The sequence below is a fragment of the Mustela nivalis genome (genome assembly GCF_964662115.1).
Source record: "Mustela nivalis genome assembly, chromosome: 8".
NCBI lineage: Eukaryota > Metazoa > Chordata > Mammalia > Carnivora > Mustelidae > Mustela > Mustela nivalis.
The window spans coordinates 1,662,145-1,688,327 of NC_139027.1; the positions used below are offsets into that span (position 1 = coordinate 1,662,145).

The 26,183-nt window shown below is 57.7% G+C and overlaps 1 protein-coding gene across 5 annotated transcripts in view; it reads left to right on the plus strand.

Annotated features, from left to right (window-relative positions):
* Positions 1–26,183, plus strand: part of COLEC11 (collectin subfamily member 11) — a 34,899-nt gene extending 8,716 nt beyond the window's left edge. For 2 of the 5 annotated variants that reach the window (XM_082746356.1, XM_082746357.1), the window contains exons 3-7: positions 5,011–5,082; positions 18,961–19,032; positions 21,287–21,340; positions 25,261–25,356; positions 25,503–26,183. In XM_082746356.1, the coding sequence (XP_082602482.1) occupies positions 5,011–5,082; positions 18,961–19,032; positions 21,287–21,340; positions 25,261–25,356; positions 25,503–25,912 (704 nt within the window). In that variant the 3' untranslated portion in view covers positions 25,913–26,183. The remainder of the gene's footprint in view (positions 1–5,010; positions 5,083–18,960; positions 19,033–21,286; positions 21,341–25,260; positions 25,357–25,502) is intronic. The other 3 variants (XM_082746358.1, XM_082746359.1, XM_082746360.1) reach the window with 3 other exon arrangements.

A 26,183-nucleotide genomic window follows, 5' to 3' on the forward strand; every position in this document is an offset into this window, starting at 1 on the left:
CAGGTCATGATCTCAGGGCGCTGGGATCGAGCCCCATGTCGGGCTCCCTACTCAGTGGGGAGCCTGCTTCTCCCTCTCCCTCTGCCTGATGCTCCCCCTACTTATGCGCTCTTTCTCTCTCTCTCTCAAATAAATAAATAAATAAATAAAAAATTAATTTCACGTTTTCACGTGCAAGATTTCTAGTTGGTTCTTTTTTTTTTTTTAATTTCAGCGTAACAGCATTTATTATTTTTTCACCACACCCAGTGCTCTATGCAATCCGTGCCCTCCCTAATACCCACCACCTGGTTCCCCCAACCTCCCACCCCCGCCTCTTCAAAACCCTCAGATTGTTTTTCAGAGTCCATAGTCTCTCATGGTTCACCTCCCCTTCCAATTTCCCCCAACTCCCTTCTCCTCTCCATCTCCCCTTGTCCTCCATGCTATTTGTTATGCTCCACAAATAAGTGAAACCATATGATAACTGACTCTCTCTGCTTGACTTATTTCACTCAACATAATCTCTTCCAGTCCCGTCCATGTTGCTACAAAAGTTGGGTATTCATCCTTTCTGATGGAGGCATCATACTCCATAGTGTATATGGGCCACATCTTCCTTATCCATTCGTCCGTTGAAGGGCATCTTGGTTCTTTCCACAGTTCGGTGACCGTGGCCATTGCTGTTATAAGGGGTACAGATGGCCCTTCTTTTCACTACGTCTGTATCTTTGGGATAAATACCCAGTAGTGCAGTTGCAGGGTCATAGGGAAGCTCTATTTTTAATTTCTTGAGGAATCTCCACACTGTTCTCCAAAATGGCTGCCCCAACTTGCATTCCCACCAACAGTGGAAGAGGGTTCCCCTTTCTCCACATCCTCTCCAACACACGGTGTTTCCTGTCTTGCTAATTTTGGCCATTCTAACTGGTGTAAGGTGATATCTCAATGTGGTTTTAATTTGAATCTCCCTGAGGGCTAGTGATGATGAACATTTTTTCATGTGTCTGATAGCCATTTGTATGTCTTCATTGGAGAAGTGTCTGTTCATATCTTCTGCCCTTTTTTTTGATATGATTGTCTGTTTTTTGTGTGTTGAGTTTGAGGAGTTCTTTATAGATCCTGGATATCAACCTTTTGTCTGTACTGTCATTTGCAAATATCTTCTCCCATTCCGTGGGTTGCCTCTTTGTTTTGTTGACTGTTTCCTTTGCTGTGCAGAAGCTTTAGATCTTGATGAAGTCCCAAAAGTTTATTTTCGCTTTTGTTTCCTTTGCCTTTGGAGACATATCTTGAAAGAAGTTGCTGTGGCTGATATCGAAGAGATTACTGCCTATGTTCTCCTCTAGGATTCTGATGGGTTCCTGTCTCACGTTGAGGTCTTTTATCCATTTTGAGTTTATCTTTGTATAAGGTGTAAGAGAATGGTCAAGTTTCATTTTTATACATATAGCTGTCTAGTTTTCCCAGCACGATTTATTGAAGAGACTGTCTTTTTTCCACTGTATATTTTTTCCTGTTTTGTCGCAGATTATTTGCCCATAGAGTTGAGGGTCCATATCTGGGCTCTCTACTCTGTTCCACTGGTCTATGTGTCTTGGTGTTCACAGCTTTGTAGTAAAGCTTGAAATCAGGTAATGTGAGGCCCCCCGTTTTATTTTTGTTTTTCAACATTTCCTTAGTGATTTAGGGTCTCTTCTGATTCCATACAAATTTTTGGATTATTTGCTCCAGCTCTGAAAAATACCAGTGGAATTTTGATCGGAATGGCGTTAAAAGTATAGATTGCTCTAGGCAATATAGACATTTTAACAATGTTTATTCTTCTAATCCAAGAGCAAGATCCTAGCAAACAGGATCCAACAGTACATTAAAAAGATTATCCACCATGACCAGGTGGGATTCATCCCTGGGCTACAAGGATGGTTCAACATTTGCAAATCAATCAATGTGATAGAACAAAGTAATAAGAGAAGAGAGAAGAACCACATGGTCCTCTCAATTGATGCAGGAAAAAGCATTGACAAAATCCAGCATCCGTTCCTGATTAAAATTCTTCAAAGTATAGGGTTAGAGGGAACATTCCTGAACTTCATCAAATCTATCTATGAAAGACCCACAGCAAATATCATCCTCAATGGGAAAAAGCTTGCAGCCTTCCCGTTGAGATCAGGAACACGACAAGGATGCCCACTCTCACCACTCTTGTTCAACATAGTGTTAGAAGTCCCAGCAACAGCAATCAGACAACAAAGAGAAATAAAAGGTATCCAAATTGGCAATGAAGAAGTCATACTCTCTCTCTTAGCAGATGACATGATTCTTTATATGGAAAACCCAAAAGACTCCACCCCCAAACTACTAGAACTCATACAGCAATTCAGCAACGTGGCAGGATACAAAGTCAATGTGCAGAAATCAGTGGCTTTCTTATACACTAACAATGAAAGTACAGAAAGGGAAATTAGAGAATCGATTCCATTTACTATAGCACCAAGAACCATAAGATGCCTGGGAATAAACCTAACCAAAGAGGTAAAGGATCTGTACTCGAGGAACTACAGAACACTCATGAAAGAAATTGAAGAAGACAAAAAAGATGGATGCTCTAGTTGGTTCTTTTCAGTGCTTTTTACTTTTTTTTTTTTTTAAAGATTTTATTTATTTATTTGACAGAGAGAGATGACAAGCAGGCAGAGAGGCAGGCAGAGAGAGAGGAGGAAGCAGGCTCCCTGCTGAGCAGAGAGCCCGATGCGGGGCTCGATCCCAGGACCCGGAGATCAGGACCTGAGCCGAAGGCAGCAGCTTAACCCACTGAGCCACCCAGGCGCCCCATCAGTGCTTTTTACTTTTGATCGTAGGTGTTTATCCTCTCTTGCCTTTATGAAAATATTCAGCGTCTTATTTCAGGGTCAGACGCTGATGGCCCCAAGGGTCACGTTCCTCTGGTAGTTATCTTCCAGGTGTTGGTGTCGCTTGGGTGTGTGCAGGCTCTGGGTGGTGGGCTCAGTCTGTTAGTCGGTATTTCTTGCAGTTCTATCAATGTGTCCCCAAGTATTTCTACTGTGATAGTTTCCTTTCTTAAGAACCGTAAAGTACGCAGAGACTTAAGGGCCACGTGTGTGCTGGGCGTGTGTGATCCCACCCTTCAGCCGGGGGCTGCGTGGAGCCTTCCCCCTAGGGGCACGCAGGTGACCACAGGCTGTTGCTGGCACTCTGCTTTTCTCTGTGTTTGGGGAAGTTTAACTGGGATGCCCCCTCCTTCAGGCCAGACAGTCAGTTTGGGGCATCTCGTTGGGGCATCTGTAAGCTCAGTTAAGCTCCTCACCAGGCTCGCAGGCCCAAGGAGGGTCACAGAGCTGAAGTAGCCTGGACGGTGGCCGGCGTTGGGTGCACTGGGGGGTTACGCAGACCCCTGCTGGCACACGCAGCCTCATGGGGGAGCGGTACAGCCGTCGGGCAGACGAGCCGCGTGATATGGTCAAGGGTCTGGTCACTGGGGAGAAGAAGCAGCCGGTGAGCGGATCAGAAGCGCAACCTGGAGGGTCCGATGGGATGGTGGGACAGTGGCCGTCACGACCTGGGCTCCCGAGGACGGTTTTAGAAGTGAGGCATTATTTGTCTCCACATTCAGCCTTTTGGTGGTTTTAAGAAGGGACATAATAGGGACACCTGGGTGGCCCAGTGGGTTAAAGCCTTTGCCTTCGGCTCAGGTCATGATCCCAGGGTCCAGGGATCGAGTCCCGCATTGGGCTTCTTGCTCTGCAGGAAGCCTGGTTCTCTCTCTGCATCTGCCTGCCTCTCTGCCTGCTTGTGGGCTCGTTCTCTCTCTCTTACTGACAAATAAATAAAATCTTAAAAAAAAAAAAGAAAAAAGAAGGGACATAACATAATGGGGTCTGTGTTTTAGGAAGAAGGTTTGGGTGTGGATTAGAGTGGGGTGGGGAGGAGGCCTGGGGAGGGACCCTGACGTCTCCGTCCAACTCCAGCCTCTGCTCCTGCCGCCGCCTCCGCTGCTCGTGGGCGTCCCCACATGCATGCGTGTCTGTCCTGCGTGGGCCGCGGGAGCACGGTCCCCAGAGCCGCCGGGAGCCCTGGGCCGGCCCAGCTGGGCCAGGGCAGGGAGTGGGCCGGTCCGACCCCACAGAGCTTGGCAGAGGCTGCGCTCCGCTGATGAGGGAGACGGAAAGCAGAGACGACCCCTGGCCTGGGGCTTGCCGGCGGGAGAATCTGTGTGTCCGTGAGAACCAGGAGCATCACGGAGGGACTCACCTCTGGGAGACGCCGTCGGGTCGACGTGCGGTGTGCGAAGCGTGGGGCATCAGGAGACGAATAGCCCAGCTCCCCGCTTCAGTTCTGAGTGAGACCAGCGGCAGATCAAAGATGAGCAAGTGACCGCCCAGACACGCCAGGACCCGTGACGAGGGCCGGCGGCCTGCGGCCTGGGCTGAGAGCAGGACACACCCGGCCAGGGAACCCGACAGCTGGCTATGCCCACCGGGTCTCAGGCTCCCCACCCCCGAGTGTGTGTGGCTTCCCCTCATGCTGAAAGGACGCAGGGATGTGGACGTGAGCGCCTGTTTATTCTTCCCGGGTGCACCTGCCGGATACAGAGACAGCGCGATACAGAGGGACAGCTGGCACGGGAGAGCCTCCGCTCTCCTCACGCTGCCCTGAGGGCAGAGGGGCAGGCACGGGGGTTCTCAGGGAGCGCTGTGCACCAGAGGGCAAGCTAGCCCAGAGGGATACTTGGAGAAGGGGACGCAACATCCCTGGACGGGGAAAGGAGGGCCCAGAAGCAGAGTCCCCACACGGATCCGGGGCAGGGACCCTGAGAGCCTCAGTGATGGAGGGTGGGAAGAGGGGGAAAGCCCACGGGGGTGGGGGATGGTCAGGGTAAGAGAGGAAATGTCTGCCGCTGGGGCAGGGGACAGGAAGGCCAAGGGGCGTGGCTGGCCGCCACAGGGTGAGAAGCCGAGGCTGGGATCTGTGCTCAGAAGGAGGTCCTAAACGCCGTGACTTCTTCCACAGGGGATGCTGGAGAGAAGGGAGACAAAGGTGCACCCGGACGGCCTGGCAGAGTCGGCCCCACAGGAGAGAAAGGTACCTGCTGCCCCTCGGCCCCGCCAGTCTGGCCCTTCCCAGCCCCCGTGGGGTCTGCCCAAGAGGGTGCAGCCGGTGCTGCTGCTGCAGCCACAGGGAGAGGAGGGCGTGCGGATGCGAGGGGGGTTTGGTGCCGGCGTAGCGAGCCAGGGTGCAGAGTGCTCCGCACGCCCAGAGACAGCACGTCCTGGGAGCGGCGCACAGCACCGGCCATCTCGTGCGGCTCCTCATCAGCGTCCTCTGCAACATGGGGTCATTCGGGAGTGTTACATGCACACGTGCAATTGGGAGGGTGTGCGAGAAACTCTGAAGGTGTGCCAAACGTTACGGAGGCACGTGAGCAGATCAGGAGGCGTGTGATCAGTGCTAGAGGAGCGTGAGCAGATCAAGAGGCGCAGACAGATGAGGAGATGTGCAAGCAGTGAGGAGGTGCATGAACAGATGAGGAGGTGTGCAAGCAGTGAGGAGGTGTGCGAACGGATGAGGAGGTGTGCGAGCAGTGAGGAGGTGCGCGAATGGATGAGGAGGTGTGCAAGCAGTGAGGAGGTGTGTGAGCAGATGAAGAGGTGTGCAAGCCATGATGGAGGTGGGTAAAGAGAGGAGGTATGTGAGCAGATGAGGAGGTGTGCAAGCAGTGGTGCAGGTGTGCAAAGGACCGAGGGACAGACTTGGGTGGGGCGTGGGGGGTTCTACAGGGGAAGGCTCCTGTGGCCAGCCGATTCTAATTGCTGAATCTGTTTCCTTCTAAGTACAATCGTGTAATTCTCCATTTCCCCTGGGGTTGTGCTGAGTCTTACAGGGAGCAGTTGTCCGTGCAAAGTAGCCGTGCAGTAAAGGGGTAGAAGTGCTTCGTCAGCGTTCGCGCTCTGTGCTCTGGGACTCAAACTGCGGCCCGTCCCGCTGGTCCCCCAGCCAGTCCTGCAACACTGGAGAGCGAGGCGGTTTCCAGTTTCTGGAAAGTTATTATGACGATGCAGATAAAGGCCACTGAGTATATATATATTCAAGCCCATGCACTGTTTTTTCACTTTTTTGAGGTACAATTTATGGACATTCTCCTTTTGATGTACAAGTGATGACTTTGATAGCTGCGTCCACCCGGGAACCTTCGTCACATTCGAGACCCAACATCTCTGTCACGATCCTTCCATTAGCCTTCAGGATTTCTGATTCCTTTTTAAAAAATTTTAAAAAAGATTTTACTTATTTATTTGATACAGACAGAGATCACAAGTAGGCAGAGAGGCAGGCAGAGAGAGAGGAGGAAGCAGGCTCCCCGCTGAGCAGAGAGCCCGATGCGGGGCTCGATCCCAGGACCCTGGGATCATGACCTGAGCTGAAGGCAGAGGCTTAACCCACTGAGCCCCTCCAGGTGCCCCTGATTTTTATTTCATGTTTTCTCCTTTACTCATTAAAAAAAAAAAACAACAACAAAAAACCAGTTAAAAAATATAAATGAACTACTGTCCTAGTTCAAAGTTCGAAGCATATAAAATGACTCACAGTGAACGCTCTCCTACGTCCCAGGCCCCCAGCACCTTCCCCAGCAACAGCACTGGTGGTTGACTTCTCTTTACAGACGTATTTTATGAATCAGCAAGCACACAGGCAAACATACACCCGATTCTTCTCTCCTCTTGTACGAACAGTCGCACCATATGCATATGGTCCTGAATTTCCCTCTTTGACTTAACAAAGCGCCCGGATCGTTCCACAGAGCACAGGCATGCCCCCTCACCCTCTCGTGCGATGACCTGCTCTCCCGTGTGTGAACTTGCCACACTTTAACTGGTCTCCCATTCCTGGAGGGGTCTGCTGTAGAGAATGATCTCGGATGTGTCATTTGTAAATGTCTGCGAGTACAGCCTGAAGATAAACCGTGTAATTGCTGGATCAGAGTCTGAAGATAAACCGTGTAATTGCTGGATCAGAGTGAGGTGCATTCGAAATCTGGGTAGAGGTGCCCTCAGGGAGATTGAGACAGTGTCACAGGCAACACAAGGAATGCGTCTCTTGCTGCCCTCCCTGACTGAGGGAAGCCGCCCGTCTGACAGTCATAAAATGCCACCTTAGTGAGGATGACTTCGCTTCTCGTATCATGAATGAAGTAGAGTCATCATCTGGGCATTTAAAAGTCATTCGTATTTCTTTTCTGTCTTTTGGGTCTTCTCTTACTTCTTCTTTGGTTGTCTTCTTCTATCTTTAAAAAAAGTTTTAGGTTCTTATTCTTGATATCTAAGATACTTTTGTACTTGTGTTTTCTGTGCATATCTCTGAGTATTTCCTTCGAATAAGTTGCCTTAAGTGGAATTTGGAACTTTAAAGAGGCCATCTGGGCATACATTCTCATGCCGGTCCATGCATGTCACCCCTGAAACGAGCAATCTTCCCGAGGTTTGGGGAGCACTTCTCCCCTGCAAATGCAGGAGTGAGTGAAGCAGGAGCACCTCTCCTGGGGCCCCTGCAAGAAACAAGGTAGTGGCCATCCCCGCAGAGGCCAGCCCAGCTGACCAAGTGGAGAGCTGACCAGGGGGCCGGCGGGGCGGAACTCTTCTCAGAGTTCTTGGGTTGTGATAAGTTAACAGTATCGCAGAACTAAAGTGCTTGTAGTTTTTATTGTTATACGTTTTATGGAAGTGGGAAGGAGAGTAGACAGATTGTCTTATTTTATTACTGAACATATTATGAAGTTTACAGAGCGATAAAAGGGATTTCCTCTACTTCTTTGTGTGGGCGATTTTATGTTTCACAGTCAGGAAGTAGATAGCTCCCCTACTCTAGACAGTCTCAAAGTCATTTCACGATCCTATTTCATCGATTTTTTTTTCAAAGTAACGATGTTTGAGCTCAGCATGCAAGTGGCAGTTGAGTCCTACCTTCATTAAGTAACTGCCTTGTTTCCAATTTTTCCAACATATGCTACGGTAGAAAGTTTATATACACCTGATGAGGTGAGAAAATCACCATAATAAAACCACGGAGAGATTGGCACTTACTTTAGTGTATTTCTTTTTTTGTGCCTTTTTTTGCTTCCCTATAATTGTAGTGTCCACATAAATTTGCATCTTACTTCTTTTTTTAATTAAAAAAATTTTTTTTAAGTAAAACAATTTTTTTGATGTAGTGTTCCATGGTTCATTGTCCGTGTACGACACCCAGTGCTCCGTGCAGTCCGTGCCCTCCTTAATACCCACCACCGGGCTGCCCCATCTCCTCCCTCCCCCCCCCGAAACCCTCAATTTGCGTTCTAGTTCTTAAATTGAATGGGACCATTTTTCATGCTGTGAAGTGACGTTAATGGATGCCCAGTGTCCACGGGTGACTTAAAAATCCCACCCTGCGCGGAGTGCTCGAGTGTGGAGTTCTCTGTGGGGTTAGGGCGGAGAGAGGAGCCTGGACCGGCCCTTCACAGCCCCGTGCGGCAGCGGCCGGGTTCACCAGCACCACTTCCTCTGAGCACGCCAGTCCCCGAGTCTCGAGGGTTGGGCTCATCGGGGTCTGGCACCGCCACTGACGGAATGAGCAGCTCTAGTTTGGGGTCTTGGCTGAGTGCAGAATACAGAGAACACGTGAACCCAAGTTCATGTACTTGGATCCCTGAGAAGTGGAAGCAGTTATGCGGAAATGTCGGAAGTATCTTTTGGGGCGATCTTTAAGAACAGGATCGGCCCTGACGTGACACATGGGAGAGAATCAGACACAAGAATCAGATACAAGAACAGACATGACTGATTAAAATATTTACACGAAGACAGAGAAAGGACAGGAAAGAAATAACCCAAAATGTCAGTAGTGATTTCTGGGTTGTAGGATTACAGGCATTTAAATGTTCTCTTTACTCCTTTCTGTGTTTTTAGTACTCCCAGCAAAGACCGTGGCCTGATTTTCGATGTCAGCGCATTTTTGTAACCAGAGGCACAGGTGTGTAGCCTCTGGTGGCCCCTCGCAGACATGCTGACGCGGTGCTCCGGGTCCAGCCGGCCGTGGAGGGCCGTGGGCGACCTCAGAAGGCGCTCCCGGCCCCCTGCAGGGAAGCTCCCAGGAGGGGTGACCTCAGCTGCCGTGGCCTCTGTATGGCAGGGGCGTGGGGCGGGAACTGTGCTGGGTCTCGGGGTCCTCCTGCCCTCTCTCCCCCGCTCCCCTGCTTTCCTCCAGCCCTGGAGGCTTCCCAGCTCAGCCCGGTTTAGCCGAGCAAAGCCACTGTTCAGGTACGCTGCTCCTGATGTCCAGTCTCTGACTTCTATAGCTTCCGGAAGGCTCTTCGCTACAGGGGAGTGAGAGTTGCAGAAACCAGAGGCGGGTGTGAGGGGCAGCAACTTGCCTGGTTTCAGGGTGTGGGCAAATGGACTGTTGACTTTTTCATTTTTCAGAAATTATTTTCCCTGGAATCATTTTTTCCGTGTAAATATTACTGGGCTCCTTGGGAGGTTTTTAGAATTTTATTTATTTATTTTTTAGACCTTTAAAAAGAAGATCTTATTTATTTATTTGAGAGAGAGAGAGCACAAGCAGGGGGAGCAGCAGGCAGAGGGAGAGCAGGGAGCTCCATGCGGGGCTCGATCCCAGGACCCCAGGGTCATGACCTGAGCCGGCGGCGGATGCGCAGCCGACTGAGCCACCCAGGCGCCCGTAGAATTTATTATTGTTCAAATGTCTCACATTTTACTGATTATCGCTCCTGCCTGTGAGCTTTCTCCTGTGTCCACTTGTGCTGGGTCGGGTCGCCCGACTGGAGCGCCCGTTCTCGTCTAGAGACTCGGCCACCGATTTCCAGTTCCCGATGGGCCTCTGCCTGCGGCCTTTCAGCCGGTGTCCGTTTTATCTTGCGACATGACTTCTACTGGAGATATCCTTTGGGAAATTGTTGGAAGACTAATAGCTCCTGTTGGTGACCTTGCTAGCGTGCGACGGCGGTGTGCGAATTCCCTGCGGGGTTACGGGACCGCCGTCTCCGGAGCCGCTCCCGGCCTCGGCCTCTCTGGGCTCCCACCCTGGTCTGTCGTGCGGCAGCCCTTCCCCCACGGGCCAGCTGGCCGCTGTCTGCGGGCTCTGTGTCCCCCCGAGGACCTTCTCGATGCAGGACAACCTCACCGCTGATGGCTCCCGGACACACGCCCGTCTCTGGGGAGAAGCCAGGACAGGCTGGCGGCCACAGCTGGGTGGGGCTGGGGTCCCGGAACCTGCGTCCCTGCCCCCGCTCAGGCAGCTGTGGCTGGGTGAGGCGGGGCACAGAAGGCCAGGTACTATGCTTCTCGTGGAAGACAGGATTGCAGGTCCCCAGACTCACTGGGAAGGGGAGGCCGTGTTCCGCAGACACCCACTTGCCCCGACACCGGCTCAGAAGCCTTGGCCAGTTGGGCTCTGACTCGGCCAGCCAGGGCGTGGGTCCCCTTGTGGTCCTGGGCCGCAGGCAGTGGGTCCTCCCGCTCCCTTCTGGAGGTGCTCTGCTGGGACGCAGCGTCATGGGACTCAGAGCCCCTCTTCAGCATCTTGTCCGACAGCTGCAAAAATGACCATAGGTAGGCCTTTGTCCTCAAAGTCTTCCATGTTTCATCTGAGGCTCCGTGGCCTTGAGTTGTGTGCGTTCTGGCCGTGCCCCAGAGCCACGGCCTTCTGGCACCTTCTCTGGGTGATTCCCCCGGGTGAGGAGGGTCCCTTCCTTGGATGTCCATAAACCACTTTCCATAAATGCTGTAGAGCAGGGCTTCCTGCCTTTTGGATCGTCCCAGACTGGACGGATCCGTGGTCGCCGACCCTGTCTTCCTCCTCAGTTCCTCCTTCGGTCTTGGACGAACTCCTTCCTTCGCTTCCAGGGCCAGCGAAGAGGCGGCAGGAGTCGCTGGTCTGGGGCCTTCTGCTCCCCCAGTGCAGAGAGCTGCTCCCGCTCCGGCCGCTGGAAGTGGGGGAGGGACCCTGAGGGTTCATCGAGACCCCGCCTACTGCCCACTGCTCCACGGGGACCACCCGCAGGAGCGCGCCCAGCCCGGCCGGCGCGGTGGGTCTCACGGGCTCCCCGGGGTGGGGTGCGGGGCCGTGCGTCCTCCTGGCCCGGGGCTGCTGTGGGCCTCCGGCGGCCAGTCCCTCGCCCTTTGCTTCCTCGGCTGGTTGCTCTCCCTGCCCTCTCCCTGTTCTTTTTCTTTTTTTCATGCTCCGTTTGAAAGGTGACAAAATACGGTTCAGCTAAGGTAGAAATATTGGAGAAGAAAAAAATATTATCCTCATGTATAAGGTGAGGTTATTTCAGTGAAATTCATGCTGTGAGGTCCTGGGTGTTCGGTGGGGCGAGCCGCACAGGTGGCTCACGTCCTCACGTCGGGGCCCGAGGGAGACACCCGTGGTTCTCCAACTTACTCTTCTCCAGGGGAAGCAGCGTGAGTGTGGTGGTGTGGGGGGCCGGGGCCGTCACAACCGTCCTGCCCGGCCACCTCCTCTTAGGGCTTCCCAGGGCGCGAGGACCGAGAGACTCAGAATCCATTAACTGCCTAGACTCGCCGACCGCCCTGGCATTGAGGCCTGAGGGACACGTCCCCTGGGGTCCTCGGGAGTGGTCCTTTGTGGCAAGTCCTGCCAAGTGTGCGGTGGGCACGGCGTGCCACAGCCCTGTCATGCCCGTTTCGTTACACACCAGACTCCAAGCAGGATGGTGGGCCCCTGGGGCAGGCGCCCTCACTCTCTCCTTAGGGCTCCAGGGCCTCCCGGGAGATGTGGCACCTGGAAGCTCCTCACCCATTGGAAAAGCTCTTGAATTCAGTATCTTCGAATATCTTTGCAATCTGTAGTGACCCCATGCCCTGTGCTGAGGGTCTGGGCGGTGCATCTGTGGGCCCTGCTCCAGGTGGTAGAGGGCAGGTCTGTGGCCACGCCAAGCCGGGCTCTCTGCCGTCTGCTGACCGCAGGGCTCGCTCCCCCGATGCCTCTCAGACTGCAGGATGCAGCAGCCCGCTGGGCTCTCGTTAACGTGCGGCTGAGATGCGGGCGTCCATCGGCAGACGCCGCCCGGAGCTGCTGTTCGTGTGATGTGGCCAGGGCCTGCCGGTGGGTTGGGAGGTGACGGGTCCTGAGTGCCCGCACGCCCTCGCAGCCCGCTCCACCGCTTGTACCCACGTGGGTCAGGCCGCAGGGGGACTGCCTCTGGCTCATGTGCGTGTGCTGGGCGGGGGTCTCAGCTCAGCCCACGGAGCAGCCCCCCAGCCCGGCCGGGAACTTGAACAAGAGGAAGTGCGTGCAAGCTGACGAATCCTTTTTCCAGAACCACAAGCCAGGCCAGGGTGCGCAGACGCCTCCCGCTGTCCTCTGTCCTCCATTGGAGCAAGGACACTCCCCGCCTTTCTGGCCTGCGTTGCTCTGCGGCAGCGGCTCAGAACTGCGTGGCTGACACTGCTTCCAGCATCACCTTCGTTTTCAGCGCTCCGCGTCCCCAGATGCTGCTCAGACGAGATCGGGGAGGCTCCTGGGCCACTTGCCTTAGGCTCTGGGGGCCCTCCCGGCACTCGGAGGTGGAGGGTAACCCCATGTCAGTGACAGGCCCTTCATTACAAGTCGCTAGGGAAGCTGAATTCTGAGTGCCCCTTTGCCCTGATCCCACTTCAAAGGACTGTGTGAGATCGTCATTAAAATTAATAAGAGTTACCTGCCTGCAGTGAGCGGCTCCCGTTCTCTCGTGCCTTGTGCGTGTCTGGAGGACAGACGTGGTCTCGCACACGTCTCATTAGCGGGTGCAGGGGCATTACCTCGGCTCCCGGCTCCCGGGGGCCTCGGCAAAAAGCTCTTCAGGCAGAAGGGGACGGGGCTGCAGCATCTGGTGCATTTCTAATCATCTCCTGCAACCGAGGGACAGAGACGTGTGTGCTTTTTGCAAGAAGCTTCTTGTCGTTTGGAGGAGCAAGAAGACCTTTCCGGAAGCGGGAGAAGGCGGTAGAGCTCTTGCTCTGACCCGCGCTCCTTGGACAGCCTCTGGGTTTGCAACCACAACAGTCTTCTGCCCCAGGTTACCTCCCAAGAAGTGTCTGCAGGTGAAAACAAGTGAGCTATGCCAGCCACCTGGGATTGCCCTGGAGAACCTGTCAACAGTCTCAGGGGATTGGTTCTCACCCTTTCTTTTCAACACACCGGAGAGATAAAACGTTTCTCCTGGAGGGATGGCCCCTCCCATGATAGGTGTAGGGGGTGAGGCATGGCACCGGCGCGAGTGTACAGGGGCTGGGGGACCTCTGGGTGCCCTGGAAGTCTGGGCTCAAACCCAGCTGATGGTTACCAGCCTCACAGCCTCGGGTGGTGTGCTTGTACACATGCACGTGTGTGTGGCATGTGTGTATGTGGTTGAATAGGTGCAGCCATGTTTGCACACACGTGTGCACACACGGGGCCGTGTTTCTAGGTGCCTGTGCATTAGCATGTATGGGCGTGAGCATGCACGTGTGTGTGTGTGTGAACACTGCCCAGCACCAGCGAGGGTGGCTCTTCCCGGACTGCTCTGTCGGAGCACGTGTGCAGCGGGGTGGGCTCTCTGACCACCCGTGGGGCCTCCTGTACGGCCACAGCACCATGGGGCAACGACCAGGTCTTCTCGAATCTCAGGGCCTGCGGGGCCGGCCCAGTGGAGGAGGCTGAGGTTAGAGCAAGAGGGACAGGCTGGTGTGGGTAAGGCAGGGCAGCCCGGCAGCAGTCCCGCTCCCCGCTGGCCGCATGTCCTCAGCCTCCGAGTCCCAGCCGGGTGGTCACAAGCCTGCGGCGTGCACTCAGCCTAGCTGCTGGAAACTGGCTCAGTGCAGGATGTCCCTGGTGCCGGGAAGCCGCTGTCCCCAGCCTGGCGCGGGTGGGGAGCCCCGGACGCGGAGCAGGGGCCTCCGTCTGTGTGAAACTGTTCCCAGGTGCTCAGCGACACAGGTGCCGACCACCGCCGTGATGCGTCTCGAGGGATGAGGACGCTGAGGCTCAGAGTGGGTGACGTGTCCAAGGTTGCACAGCTCTGCCCTGGGATCAGGGTCTCATCTGCCTGGCTGTGGAGTCCGTGCTCGGGGTCACAGAACGGCAGTCTTCCCTCGAGTGCTGTGTGACTCGAGGTGGGTCACTCTGAACTCGTTTCTCTTGGGGGTGCAGAGAAATTGTCCTGGTCTTCTAGGGCTGCCGTAACAAATCCCACAGATGGTGCTGCTTAAACATGGACATTTGTTCTCCTGGGGTTCCGGAGGCTGCTGAGGCCAGGTGCCGAGTGGCCGGCTCCGGCCGGGGCACAGTGAGGTCTCCTCCCTGGCAGGGGCACCCTGTTCCGTGAGGCCTCCGGTTTTCCTCGGAACGCCCCAGGCAGCGTCCCTCTCTTCTCCAGGGGCAGGAGTTGGGTCTGGGACCTGCAGGGGACAGTGGCACCTGGCGTGAATGTTTGGCTGTGTGATTCAGAGATGGGCGGACAGCCCACGGCTCTCCTGTCCTCTCAGGTTATAACTTGTTCGCGACAGCAGGTGTGTGCTGGACCCCGGGGCGGCCCAGGGGTGCGTCGTTCTGCGGGGGTGGGGAAGGCACGTCAGCAGCTGTGCTTCTGACAGCGAGTGCCTGCATGCAGGGCTCTCCTCCGCCGGCACGCGTGGGGCGCCGGTGCCTAGGTGGGTTAACAGGGCGCTGGTGTCGTTTCGAGTTTCTCGGCCTGGGCCTCAGGGAGAACGGCTCCCCTCCTACCATTCTTGCCGGGGTCTTCCTGGAGGGCAGGGACCCTCCGTTCACGTGCCGGGTCCACCCTCACAGCCGGCCTGTGCACTGATGTGATGCCCACACTCCTCTGTACCGTTGGGTTTTGGGCGGGAAGGCACATCCCTTTATTCCCCGGGCTCTGGTGACCCTGCCCCGTCTCATGGGAATTTGGCCGGGGTGTTCCTGTGTGTTGGAAACAGTCCTTCCTGCTGGTCAGTGCAGGTGCAAGTCCCTGGGTCTCTCTGGGCCTCTGTCTTCCCATCTGAAGAATGGGTTCGCTGGGACGGTCTGCACCGAGACTTCCTGCTCAGAGACTGTCTTCGTTGGAGCACCGTAGGGACCTTGTGTTGTACTTACTCCGTCTGAACGTCCCCGCGAGGACGGGTACGGAAGGTCACAGCTGACCGCTGCTGACTGCTGAGTGACAAGCAGTGACAAGTGACTGCTGAGTGACAAGCAGAAGTGACATTGAGTGACAAGCAGTGACTGCTGAGTGACAATAGCAGAAGGACCTCACGTTTGGGGGAGACAGGAAAGTTAGGAAAGCTTGAACACAAGGTCCTCCTGACCTTTATCCTGCAGTTCCAACTGACTTTTCCCACACTCATGGTCCGTTCTGGATGCCAGGAAGGGGGTGCACTCCAGAGTTAGGGGACAGAGAGCTCAGCCGTTTGGAAGCAGGCTGGGGACGGGAGGCTGCCCCCGTGGGGGCACACAGCGTGTGTACGCGTCCCAGGGAACTCTGATTTTCTGCAGAATGCTCTTCGCCAGCGGCTGAGCAGAAACGCTGCAGTCAGCTCCGGGATTCTGACCTCCTCAGTGGGCACGAGCGTCGGGACAAGGGCGGGGACGTGGCCGGCCGGGCTGCGGAGGCAGACACCACACGCTGGACCACTGCAACAGCAGACCTGTGTTTGTCACTGCGTCGGCGGCTGCACGTCCGAGATCCGGGCGCCGGCCTGGTCAGGCTCTGCCGAGGAGGTCGTCCTGGGCAGCAGACGGCCGTCTTCTCTCCTGCTGGAGAGAGACAGCGAGCTCTGGCGTCCCTCCTGACTGCAAGGGCAACAGTCCCGTGCTGGGCAACCTGCCCCCTCCCCACGACCTCCTCGAACCCCGCTCACCTGCCGAGGCCCACTGGCAGCCCCCATCACAGGGGGCCAGGATTCAGCACTGGGCGGGAGGACACGCTTCAGTCCCCTGCGGGAGGTGACGGTGGGCAGGCCACGCGGGGGCACTCAGCCTGGGCGGGGGCCGCTCCTCGGACGAGCAGACAGAGGGAGAGGCAGCGGGGCGAGCAAGCTGGAGGGGCGGTTCCGGGGAGAACAGTGCTTGCGCGGCTGCAGGGCCGAGTCGTGGAGGTGGAGCAGACCAGCGCGGGGTCTCTCTGGCACGTGGCATGAGAGCCGTGGGGCGCAGGGGGCAGAGCCACGTTCTAATCCCTGGGTCAGTCTTGGGACAGGCTGTGGCGGAAGGGGCCCCAGAGGCGTTCCAGACCGTGGCTTCCAGATGGCGGGGAGCGTGGTGGTGGCCGAGCACCTGCTCCTGCTTCAGCGGGAAGTAAGGCCCCTTCCTCACTGCCTCAGGCAGGCGGCAGCCTCTCCCCGCGACACTGAACTTGGGGCACGTTTCCCACAAGCCAGCGCTCAGCGGTGACAGCCCCGCTGTCCGGAGCAGGGTTGCCGGGGGTGAGTGTGTGACGGGCTAAGTGCTGGGCTCGGGGTGATTGAACGCGGTTTGCTCTTGCTCCCTTCCCTGCTGGCTGCTCTGGGGGCTCAGCAGTAGGGTCACTGGGGGTGAGCCTGTTCCGGGGACCCTGGTGGGGGGAAGGGCCGGTCAGGAGACTGGAGCAGGTCAGCAGTGACCCAGGGTCCTCTGGCCGCAGGGGCGGGAGGGGCAGGCCTGGCTCCGGTGGGCAAGGACGGAGACGAGGAGCGCGGAGCCAGTTCCCGGCGCTGTCCCCCACGGACCCCGGCCCCACACAGGGATGGGGCGTTGAAGGGCTGCCTCCCACTAGGCAGCGCCATGTCCACACCCTGCTGCTCCTTGCTCGTGGCCCTGCGCCAACTCTGCCCCACGGGGAGCGCCCCCATATTTGGCCCCAGGGTCCCCGTGAGCTCCCAGCCAGAGGTCCATGCCTGGCCTCATCCCAAGGCTTCTCTGCCATGTTCAGCCGCTGACCCCGCTCCGGCCAGGGCCTCACGCTTGTCCCTGTCTCACCACGCAGCTCCGACCCTGTGGGCACCCCTCCTTCACCGCCCCGCAAGGTCCTCTGGGCCTGCCCCTCCTGTGGGGCCACCTCACCACTACCACTCACTGCTGGTCTGGGGCCTTCGCAGAGAAGGCCGCTGCGGGCCCAGCCAGACATTCCTGCCGTGCGGGTCCCCGCGGGAATAGCCTGCTTCCCGCTCCTCCCCCCATTCCTGCCTGCCCAGGGGCCTCCCCAACGTCACCCACTCCTGACCCCTTCCCAGAGGTGGCATTCTCCCACCGCCCTCCCTGCCCCCCGACCCTGCTCCTGGGCACCTGTCTTTGGCTCTCACCTGCTGCCTGACCGGGTGCCCTCGCCCCCTCCCAGCCCCTCTGCGTGTCACCAGACGCGGCAACCCTGGGTCCCCTTGCCACTCTCTTCTAGCTCCCCACCTGGAGGTTGTGTCCCTCGGGGCACCTTCCCCACCCCCTCACTCGCCAGGGCTGCCTCACAGCCCCTCTCCTGCATCCGCACATCTGTTACAGGTGTCCGACCACTCCGCGCCTGCCGCCGGGCTAAGTCCTGCCGCACCACGCGGAGCTCACAGTCCACAGGATCTGTGGCCCGAGTCGTCTCTGTCACGGCTGGGCCAGCCTGGCCTCGGCCTCCCTGGGGTCCCCGCCAAACGTGGTGCCAAGAAGGGGGCACTGGCTCTCAGATCTGCAGTCGCAGCTCTGTCTCGGTCCTGCTGTACACCGGCCGCATGACCCAGACCAGCCTCTCAGGCCCTCGGGGCCTTATCTGTGCAGGGATCGCTTCTGTGAGCCAGCAGGAGCGTGGGCGTGAGGGTGCTTCGTGAATAAGTGTGTGTGAATGTCAGCCATTTCTGTGTCACGGGGATGCGTTTCCATGTCAGCCGGGCTTGTCCCCAGGCCTGTGTTCTGTCCTCTGACCTCTGTCTGTCTGCAAAGCTACGAGTTCCGGGCTGGGAAGTCCTCAGGTTTAAGGTGAGAGTTGGCGTCAGAGCAGGACAAAGCCTTATCTGTACGCAGCACGAAGTCCTTCCTGTCCCCTCCCTGCTGCGGAGGAGCTTGTGCTCAGTTTCCCTTAGTTTCTATGTTAAATGAAGTCTGACCGCGTGTTTCTTTTAATAAGTGTTCTGTGTGTGTGCGCTGTTTGCCGGCTGGGTTTGCGGTCTGGGGTCAGCAGCGGACCAGCAGGGATGGCCCGAGAGTTCGAGAGCACCTGGGGGAGGACACGCCCTCCGCCCGCATGACCCCTGCTGGGAATGGGGGAGGACCGCCGTCCTGGGTCTTAGCGCGCTGGTCAGTGAGGACGGTCCTGTGGGGTCAGGGCGTGAGGATGGTCACTGGGCCGGCCTGCAGGGATGGGCAGCGTGGGAGAGGCAAAGTGAGCGAGCTGCAGGGAGTGACCCTCCAAGCTGCACGCAGGGAACGGTGGCGCTGTGTGGCCAGGCCCTGCTGGAGGACTAGACCCCTCGGAAGCGTGTGACGGAGCATCCCCGGACCCTCCTTCCCACCCCCTCCCCCAGCTTCCTGCGTGAGTGAGGCTCCCCCCCTCGGGGGAAAGGGGCCTCGGTGGCCACTGCACACCCCGCTGAGGCTTCCCGGCTCCCAAGAGCAGCCCGCGTGCCCTGGATGGAGCGTGGCTGCTCGACGTGGGCCGGGCGGGGACGGAGCACATCTCTCTACCGATGTGAGCGCAGAGCAGGAGGGGCCTGGGCTGAGGTCTGGATGGGGACCCACCGGTGGTCTCCTTGGTTCCGCAGTGCGCGTGGCTTTTCGGGGAGGTGTGTCCTCCTCTGGGAAATCTGTCAACAAGTGACCGTGAAGAGCCTTCGGGGGTCAGTCACGTAAAGATGAGAGCCGTACGCGGTCCGTCTCCTCTCGTGTGCGTGCACGTGCGTGTGTGCGTGGGTGAAGTTAAACGGGAGGTAGGCTGAGCTACCTGCGCACCAACCAATTTTGATCTTGTGTTTTCCGCAGGAGCCGTGGGCGACAAAGGACAGAAGGGCGGTGCGGGTCGCCATGGAAAAGTCGGTCCCATTGGTTCTAAAGGTATCTGCGACGCACCCTGCGTCCCATATTCCCTCCCAGGCTCCCGGGGCGGGCGCTGGAGAACGCGTGCAGACTGGCCAGTTGCTTCTTTCTGTGAGCTCCTCACGTGATACCTCTGGTCCCAGGGTCTGCCTCTGGGGCCGCTCAGAGTTGCCAGCTGGCTGGGTGCCCACCAGAGTGGGGTGAGCATGCCCCGACCTGCAGATTCACGGGGCACCCTGGCGGAGAACTGGGGGTGGCTACTCAGACAAGACCTTTCACTGCCACGTCTGTAACCTGTTTAAGGAAGCACCAAGCCCCATCTGAGTAACAGGAGGCCTCCAGAAACACTGTCCACTTCCAGCTTCAGTGACTTTTTCAAACCGTGTTGGGGGGGTGGGTTTCCATGAGAATGGGACCCAGGAGGCAACAGCCAGTTGAGAGCAGCCATTTAGGGACAAGACACTTGCCCTCGTCTGTGGCTATCTGGAGACCTCATCTGACCACACAACCCTGCAGCGGGGACAGGCCAGGAGACTGAGGCCCAGGCAGATAAGGAAGGCTCCGAGACACCCAGTCAGCAAACACTCTTGGAGCACCGGGGACGTCCTGCGCCTACCCCCGGGCCCCGAACTTTCAGAGAGCGATCCTGTGGAGGTCTCCCCAGCTCCCCCTTGGTGCTAAGGAGGGGCCCGAGGCCGGGGAGGACTGGTGATTGGGGAGGGAGCTCAGGGTGGTCTGCCCAAGCCTGGCGCTGGAGTCCTTCTGCATCATTAACCTGCCAGGGGGTTGAGCTGTGAGTGGGTTCGGGTGGTCGGTTCTGACGGTGCCAGGCACCGCCCCCAGCCGCAGCTCGTCCCTGGCAGGAAGGGGTCCTCGGCAGGAGGGTGGCAGAGACCAGCCAGCCCAGCATCTGTCTGGGGAACCCTGCGGGGAGCACCTGCTGGCACGGCTGCTGGCTCGCTCCGGAGCATGTCGGTGTGTGCGGCAGGAAGAGGGGCCGGTGTGCTTCCCAAAGGCTTTGAGAGATGGTGGTAAAATCGTCGTAACGTGAAACTGGACATGTTAGCTGTTTTCAGGTGCGCAAGTCCGTGGCAGTAAGCACCTTTGCATGTTGAGCAGCTGCTCAACCTTCTCACCCCCCGAGAGGAGCCGTGTCCTGGTGAGGCGGGGTCTCTGGTCCCCCCCTCGGCCGCGGTCCCCCCTCCTCTAATTCCAGTCCGCGAGTCAGTGTGTCCGAGGCCCTCACGGGTGTCTGACTTACTCAGCGGCACGTGTCCAGAGATCATCTCCTTCCTTCTTAGGGCTTGATCATGGCATCTCTATCTGTTGAGAGAGAACTGGGTTGTTGCCCCTTTGTGCTGGCCACTGAGTAGGGACACGTGTGCCTTTCATGTACGACGTGTGCTCCGGGCAACGCCAGTGTCTCACCGAGGGGCCGTGTGCAGACCAGCCCCTCGTTAGCTTGGTTTACCTGATCTGCTTCCTGGGCCTGGTTGGGCTGACCTTGCAGCCCTCTCCAAGCCCCGAGGCTGACCAGGGAGTCCCAGGCATGCTGCAGACAGGGCTGGCAGGCTCCCCCGCTCCCCACGTGGACAGGATGCCTGGAATCCACAGAGGGAGGGGGCGCTGCTCCTGCCCCCTCCCACACGACTGGGACGTTCAGGTTGTCTCGGGGAGGAGAGAGCGCGCTGCGGGAATATTCATGTGCCTTTAATAGACTTGTCTAATTTTAGAGCAGCCAGAAAGTGTTGTTGGCACGCTGTGTCCAACCCCTTGGCTTTATATGCTGGGAGGCTGGGGGGTGGGGTGGGTTGTGTGGCGTGTCCTCTGTGGGAGGCCGTGTCTCAGGCCAGGTGGGAGCCCACGTGCTGCACTGGGGGGGACTGTCCCCAGGTCCAGCCAGGTGCCAGCATCACTGTCTCCCGGCCGCCAGGTGGGTGAGACTTAGAGTCAGATTTAGTTGTTCCTGACCCAGGGGTTCATGACATGGTATCGACAGACCGTTCTATGACACAACCGGGACTTGTTGGACTTGACTTAAAGAAGGGGGTTGGGTCATCTCTCAGATCTCGTGCTAGGTGTATGTTCTAGGTCACATCGACAGAGCCCGAGGTAATCACCTTAGAACACAACTCCCTGTGTTCACAGCAAAGACAGGGTCTGCGGGAAACACGAGGGCATCACACATGGAAGAAACGACATTGTGAACTTCGGTAGTTTTAACCTCAAGGGACGCACCCCACCTCTGCTTGAACTTGCTTTCCTTTTTCAGGTGAAAAAGGAGATTCTGGTGACATGGGACCCCCTGGCCCTAATGGAGAACCAGGTATGGCACACGGGCCGCCGGGCTTTAAAACATGCATGAAAATTTGCACTTGCCCCTGTTTTATTGAGAGATAATTAACATACCTTGCTGTAAAGGTTTAAGGGTTACAGGACAGTGGTTTGGTTTACAGATAATGTGACACGATCACCACCATCGCTTCAGCTAATATCCGTCTTCTCATAGAAACACAATAAAAAGAAAAGAAAGAAGAGAAAAGGGGAAAAAAATGATCCCTGGGATGAGAACTCCAAGGACTTGCTCTCTTACCAGCTCCCCCGTGTGTCCCACGAAGGGCCGTGGTCCTCACCACGCGCGCCGCATCCCTGGTGGGCGTCTGCACCTGCCGGCCCCTTCCTCCTGCTCCCTCCCCCCACACGTGGAAGGGGGAGCCTGCGGGGTGGGCCCTTCTCTGCCCGACTCGCTTCCCAGCAGCGATGACTTAAGGGTCCATCCTTGTTATCACAAATGACAGGATTCCCTGGGGCGCCTAGGGGCTCAGTCGGTTGAGCGTCTGCCTTCAGCTCAGGTCATGATCCCAGGATCTGGGATGGAGTCCCGCGCCTGGCTCCCTGCTCAGCGAGGAGTCTGCTTCTCCCTCTCCCTCTGCCTCTGCCCCTGCTTGCGCTCTCTCTCATGTTCCCTCTCCTTCTCTTGTGCGCGCACTCGCTCTCTCTCTCTGAAATGAATAAGCAAAATCTTAAAACAAATGACAGGGTTTCCTAATTGTTTGCAGCTGAGTGTCACTCCATGTATACACGTCACAGCTCATGAACCCTCCTCCGCGGATGGACACGTAGGGTGGCTGGCTGGTTTTGGTTCCTCTTGGAAACAGTCTTGAAGGGCTCCCATTTCTTACGGGGCTTATAATGTTGGAGAACCAAGCAGGAGGCATCACACGCTGAGATTTCAAGCTGTGCCATGAAGCGACAGGAATGGGGCTGCTGTGACACCGGCATGGTAACAGTCCCACAGACCAATGCAGCTGCTGTGACATAGGCACGGTAACAGTCCCAATGCGGCAGCACCAAGAGCCCAGAAACAAACCCAGGCACATTCAATAAGGGAGCCATGAACACTAATGGAGAGAAGACAGTCTCTTGGGAAAACAGGACCATACGTAGAAAAGAATGAAACTGGACCCCATCTTACATTGCTCACAAAGACTAACTAGAAATGGGCCAGAGACTTAAATGTAGGACCCGAGACCCATGAAACTCCTGTAAGAAAACAGGAAGGAAGCTCCCCGATGCGGATCTTGGTCTCGGGTTTTGGGGTATGATGCCCAGAGCAAAGGCAACAAAAGGAAAAGTAAGCAAGTGCGACCTCATCAAACTCAAAAGCTTCTGCAAAGCAAAGGAAACCACCAACCAAGTGAAAAACTAGTAGCAAACCGTACATTGGATGATGAGCCGATCCAAAACCTGCAAGGAGCTCATACAACACCTCAGCGAAAGAGCCGGTTAGAAATGGGCAAGGCAGCTGGACGGACATTTTTCTCAGGAAGATGCGCGGAAGGGTGACAGGTACGTGAGAGGAAACGCAGGCTCTCTAGTCATCACGAACCAACACCACCATGAGCAGTCACCTCGCACCTGTCGGAACGGCTGTGACCAAAACACAAGAGCAGCAGGTGCTGGCGAGGAGGTGGAGAAAGGGGACTGTCGTGCACTGTCGGCGGGAGTGCAGCCTGGTGCGGCCGCTCTGGAAGACAGCGCGGAGGTCCTCCAGAGGTAAAAATAGAGCCAACGTGTTCTCCAGCGATCCCACTTCTGGGAGTGTATCCAGAGCAGGCAACACTAACTCCGCCGGATGACTGCACCCCCGTGTTCACAGCAGCGCTGGTTACAGTAACCAAGACGTGGGGAAAATTGCACTCGGCACGGAAGTGCGAATCATGCAATGAAACCCCTGTGGTCCGGAAAACGGAGTACCCGTGGCTGGCGTCCCCTCTCCTTGTCTGTCACACCCTCTCCTAGACTATTTCAGTATTCGACTCCTTTCTACCTGAGTATTTTCATGTCCTTCTTGGGACCGCAGTGCTCACCGACCACACGGGTCGGCTCAGATACCCCCGTCCCCAAGCGCGTGTTCCTCACTTCGAAAAGCTTCCCCCTTCCTCTGACCACGCGCTCCTCGGGAGGCACGTCTGCGCTTTCTCATTCCGGAGCCCCCTGCAACCTCCTCTGAAGCCCGAGAAGGTCACCCGGGACCCTGGCTGCTCAGGGGACGTGTCCAGCTTCCTGGTGCCGATGACGGTGGCCTCTCTACCTGCTGTCCTGCGGCCGCGGCCCTCTCTCTGTGGAGCTTGTCTGCTGCCTGTCCTCCTCCGCGCGGCTCCCCCAGCCACATGCCCCCTCGGTGGCCCCTCCTGCCTGGACTTATCTGTCCGCGTGCTTGGTGCACGTCCTCCATGTCCCGCTGTTCACGAGGGTCCAGCCACCCCTCGCTCACGTGGCGTTTCCCACACGGGTGTTGTCCTCTGTGTGCTGCTGGCCATTTCCCCGCCACGACTGTCCTCTGTCCCACGCCACACACATCGCCCCCCACGGTTCCACGCTGTCTCTGCCGTCCTCCACGGTCCCAGGCCGTCTGCACCGCCGTCCTGTGTCCTGTCCCTGCATCAGCACCTCGTTCAGGCTCTTGTGACCTCCCTGTGAGCTTGCCGTCAGGCCCCGGGGGACCGGGTGGGGGGATCGTGGAGCTGAACGGGCTCCCAGTGGTTGGGGCTGACCGTCCCCTCCAGACCGCCGTGTGTGGGGGCACGTGCTGGCATCTGCTTGTTGAATCAGCCCGTCTTTCTGTGTCTCCACCAACCATGCCTCCACTTGCTGTCATTCACCCTGATGGTGACATTCAGAGAGTAGCCCCGGGCAAGCTCGGAGCTTGGAAACTGGCGACGACGAAAGAGATGTCTGAGTAAAAGCCCTTGTCTGGAGGGCTCGTCCGCGCTGCGGGGGGAGGAGGAGGAATGGCTGGTGGGCGTGGATTTGGCCACGTGAGGTCACGGGAGGGATGGCAGCGCCTCTCATGGCCACCTCTGGATGCGGACGGTCCTGCAGGGAGGAAGACGTGGAGGGGTGTGGGGACAGCCTGGAGGCCACGGGACAATTTGAAGGACACGGAGGAACCAGCCTCCTGCTTGTCACCGCAGAGAATAATCCAGAAAGCAGGGCAGCCCCAGAGGGCGTGGGCGCGGGTCTGGTCTCAGACGGGCTCTGCCCCAGAAACACGCCCGGGCCGGAGTGTCAATGAGCCGCCGAGTGTGGAAGTGAGGGTGTTCCAGACTCTGGGGGTGGAGGACGGTGAGGTTCTGGAAGACGGGCCCCGTCTCCTGCGGGGCATGTTCCATCTGGAAGTGTGGCTGCGCTCAGCGCCATGGGCTTTGCAGGGAGAGAGGAGGTCCTGCCTGCGGGCTGTGTTATGGCCAGGGCAGGCCGGACATGCTCTGGTCCGGGGAAGGCAAGGGGCTGGCAGTGGCCAGGTCCCCGAGGCTGGGGACGGGGAGCGGCGTCGACCGGTGGAGCTCCTCCTGGCGGCAGCTCAGGGGCCCCGGAAGGGCCAGGACCCCCTCAGGCCCTGGGGCCCCGCCTCAGACGTGCCGGCTTCTCTGCATCTGCATGTCCCTGCCCCGAGCCCCTTGTCCCCTGAGCTGCGGCCACGACTCTATCCCCCAGCCCCATCTCCCCCATCCTCCCCTCTTCCCACCCAGAGCCCTGTCTCAAAACGGGTCAGTCCTGGTGCTGCCCCGTTGATGTCCCTGGGCTGCTTCTCCTTGCCTTCGGGATGAAGCCCGGAATCTGCGTCCCGGCTTCGAAGACCCATGGGGTCTGCTGGCCGAGGAAGCCTTCTGTCTGGGTGGGGGGCCGCTTTCCTGAGCCAGCCCCCAGTCGCCTCTAACACGGGGGGCCGGGTCTCCGCAGGCATCCCGTGTGAATGCAGCCAGCTGAGGAAGGCCATCGGCGAGATGGACAACCAGGTCACACAGCTGACGACGGAGCTAAAATTCATAAAAAATGGTATGCTCTCCGCGTCTCCCTGCTCCCCCTCCCCCCCCAACCCCGAGGGGCCGGGCCTGCGGGTCCCGCCCGCGCCCACGGGCGGCGGGACTCGCGTGTGGGGCGCACCGAGCGTGTTTACAGAAACGCGAGTGCTCACTTTCCAGCACTGCCCTCCCCCGCAGCTGTCGCCGGCGTGCGCGAGACGGACAGTAAGATCTACCTGCTGGTGAAGGAGGAGAAGAGGTACGTGGACGCGCAGCTGTCCTGCCAGGGCCGCGGGGGCACGCTGGGCATGCCCAAGGACGAGGCCGCCAACGGCCTGATGGCCGCCTACATCGCGCAGGCCGGCCTGGCCCGCGTCTTCATCGGCATCAACGACCTGGAGCGGGAGGGCACGTTCGTGTACGCGGACCGCTCGCCCATGCAGACGTTCAGCAAGTGGCGCAGCGGCGAGCCCAACAACGCCTACGACGAGGAGGACTGCGTGGAGATGGTGGCCTCGGGCGGCTGGAACGACGTGGCCTGCCACGTCACCATGCACTTCCTGTGCGAGTTCGACAAGGAGCACGTGTGAGCGGGCGGCCGTCCCCTCCGCCCCGCCCCGGGCCGCCCCTGCCCGCACCCCCGTGCCCCTGCCCCCTGCGCTGGCGGCCCCCAGCCCGCGTTTCTGGGCCGCGGACAGCGCGGTGCTCGGGAGGGAGGCCGCGGGGCTGGCTGGGGGCCTGGTGGCCGAGGAAGTCACCTGTTAGCCCTGCGCCGTCGCCTCCTGCTCCGTGGGGAATTGTTACTCAGAATCGCTCTGCCTTTGTCCAAACTATAAAATAAAAGCTTGAAATACGACTGCA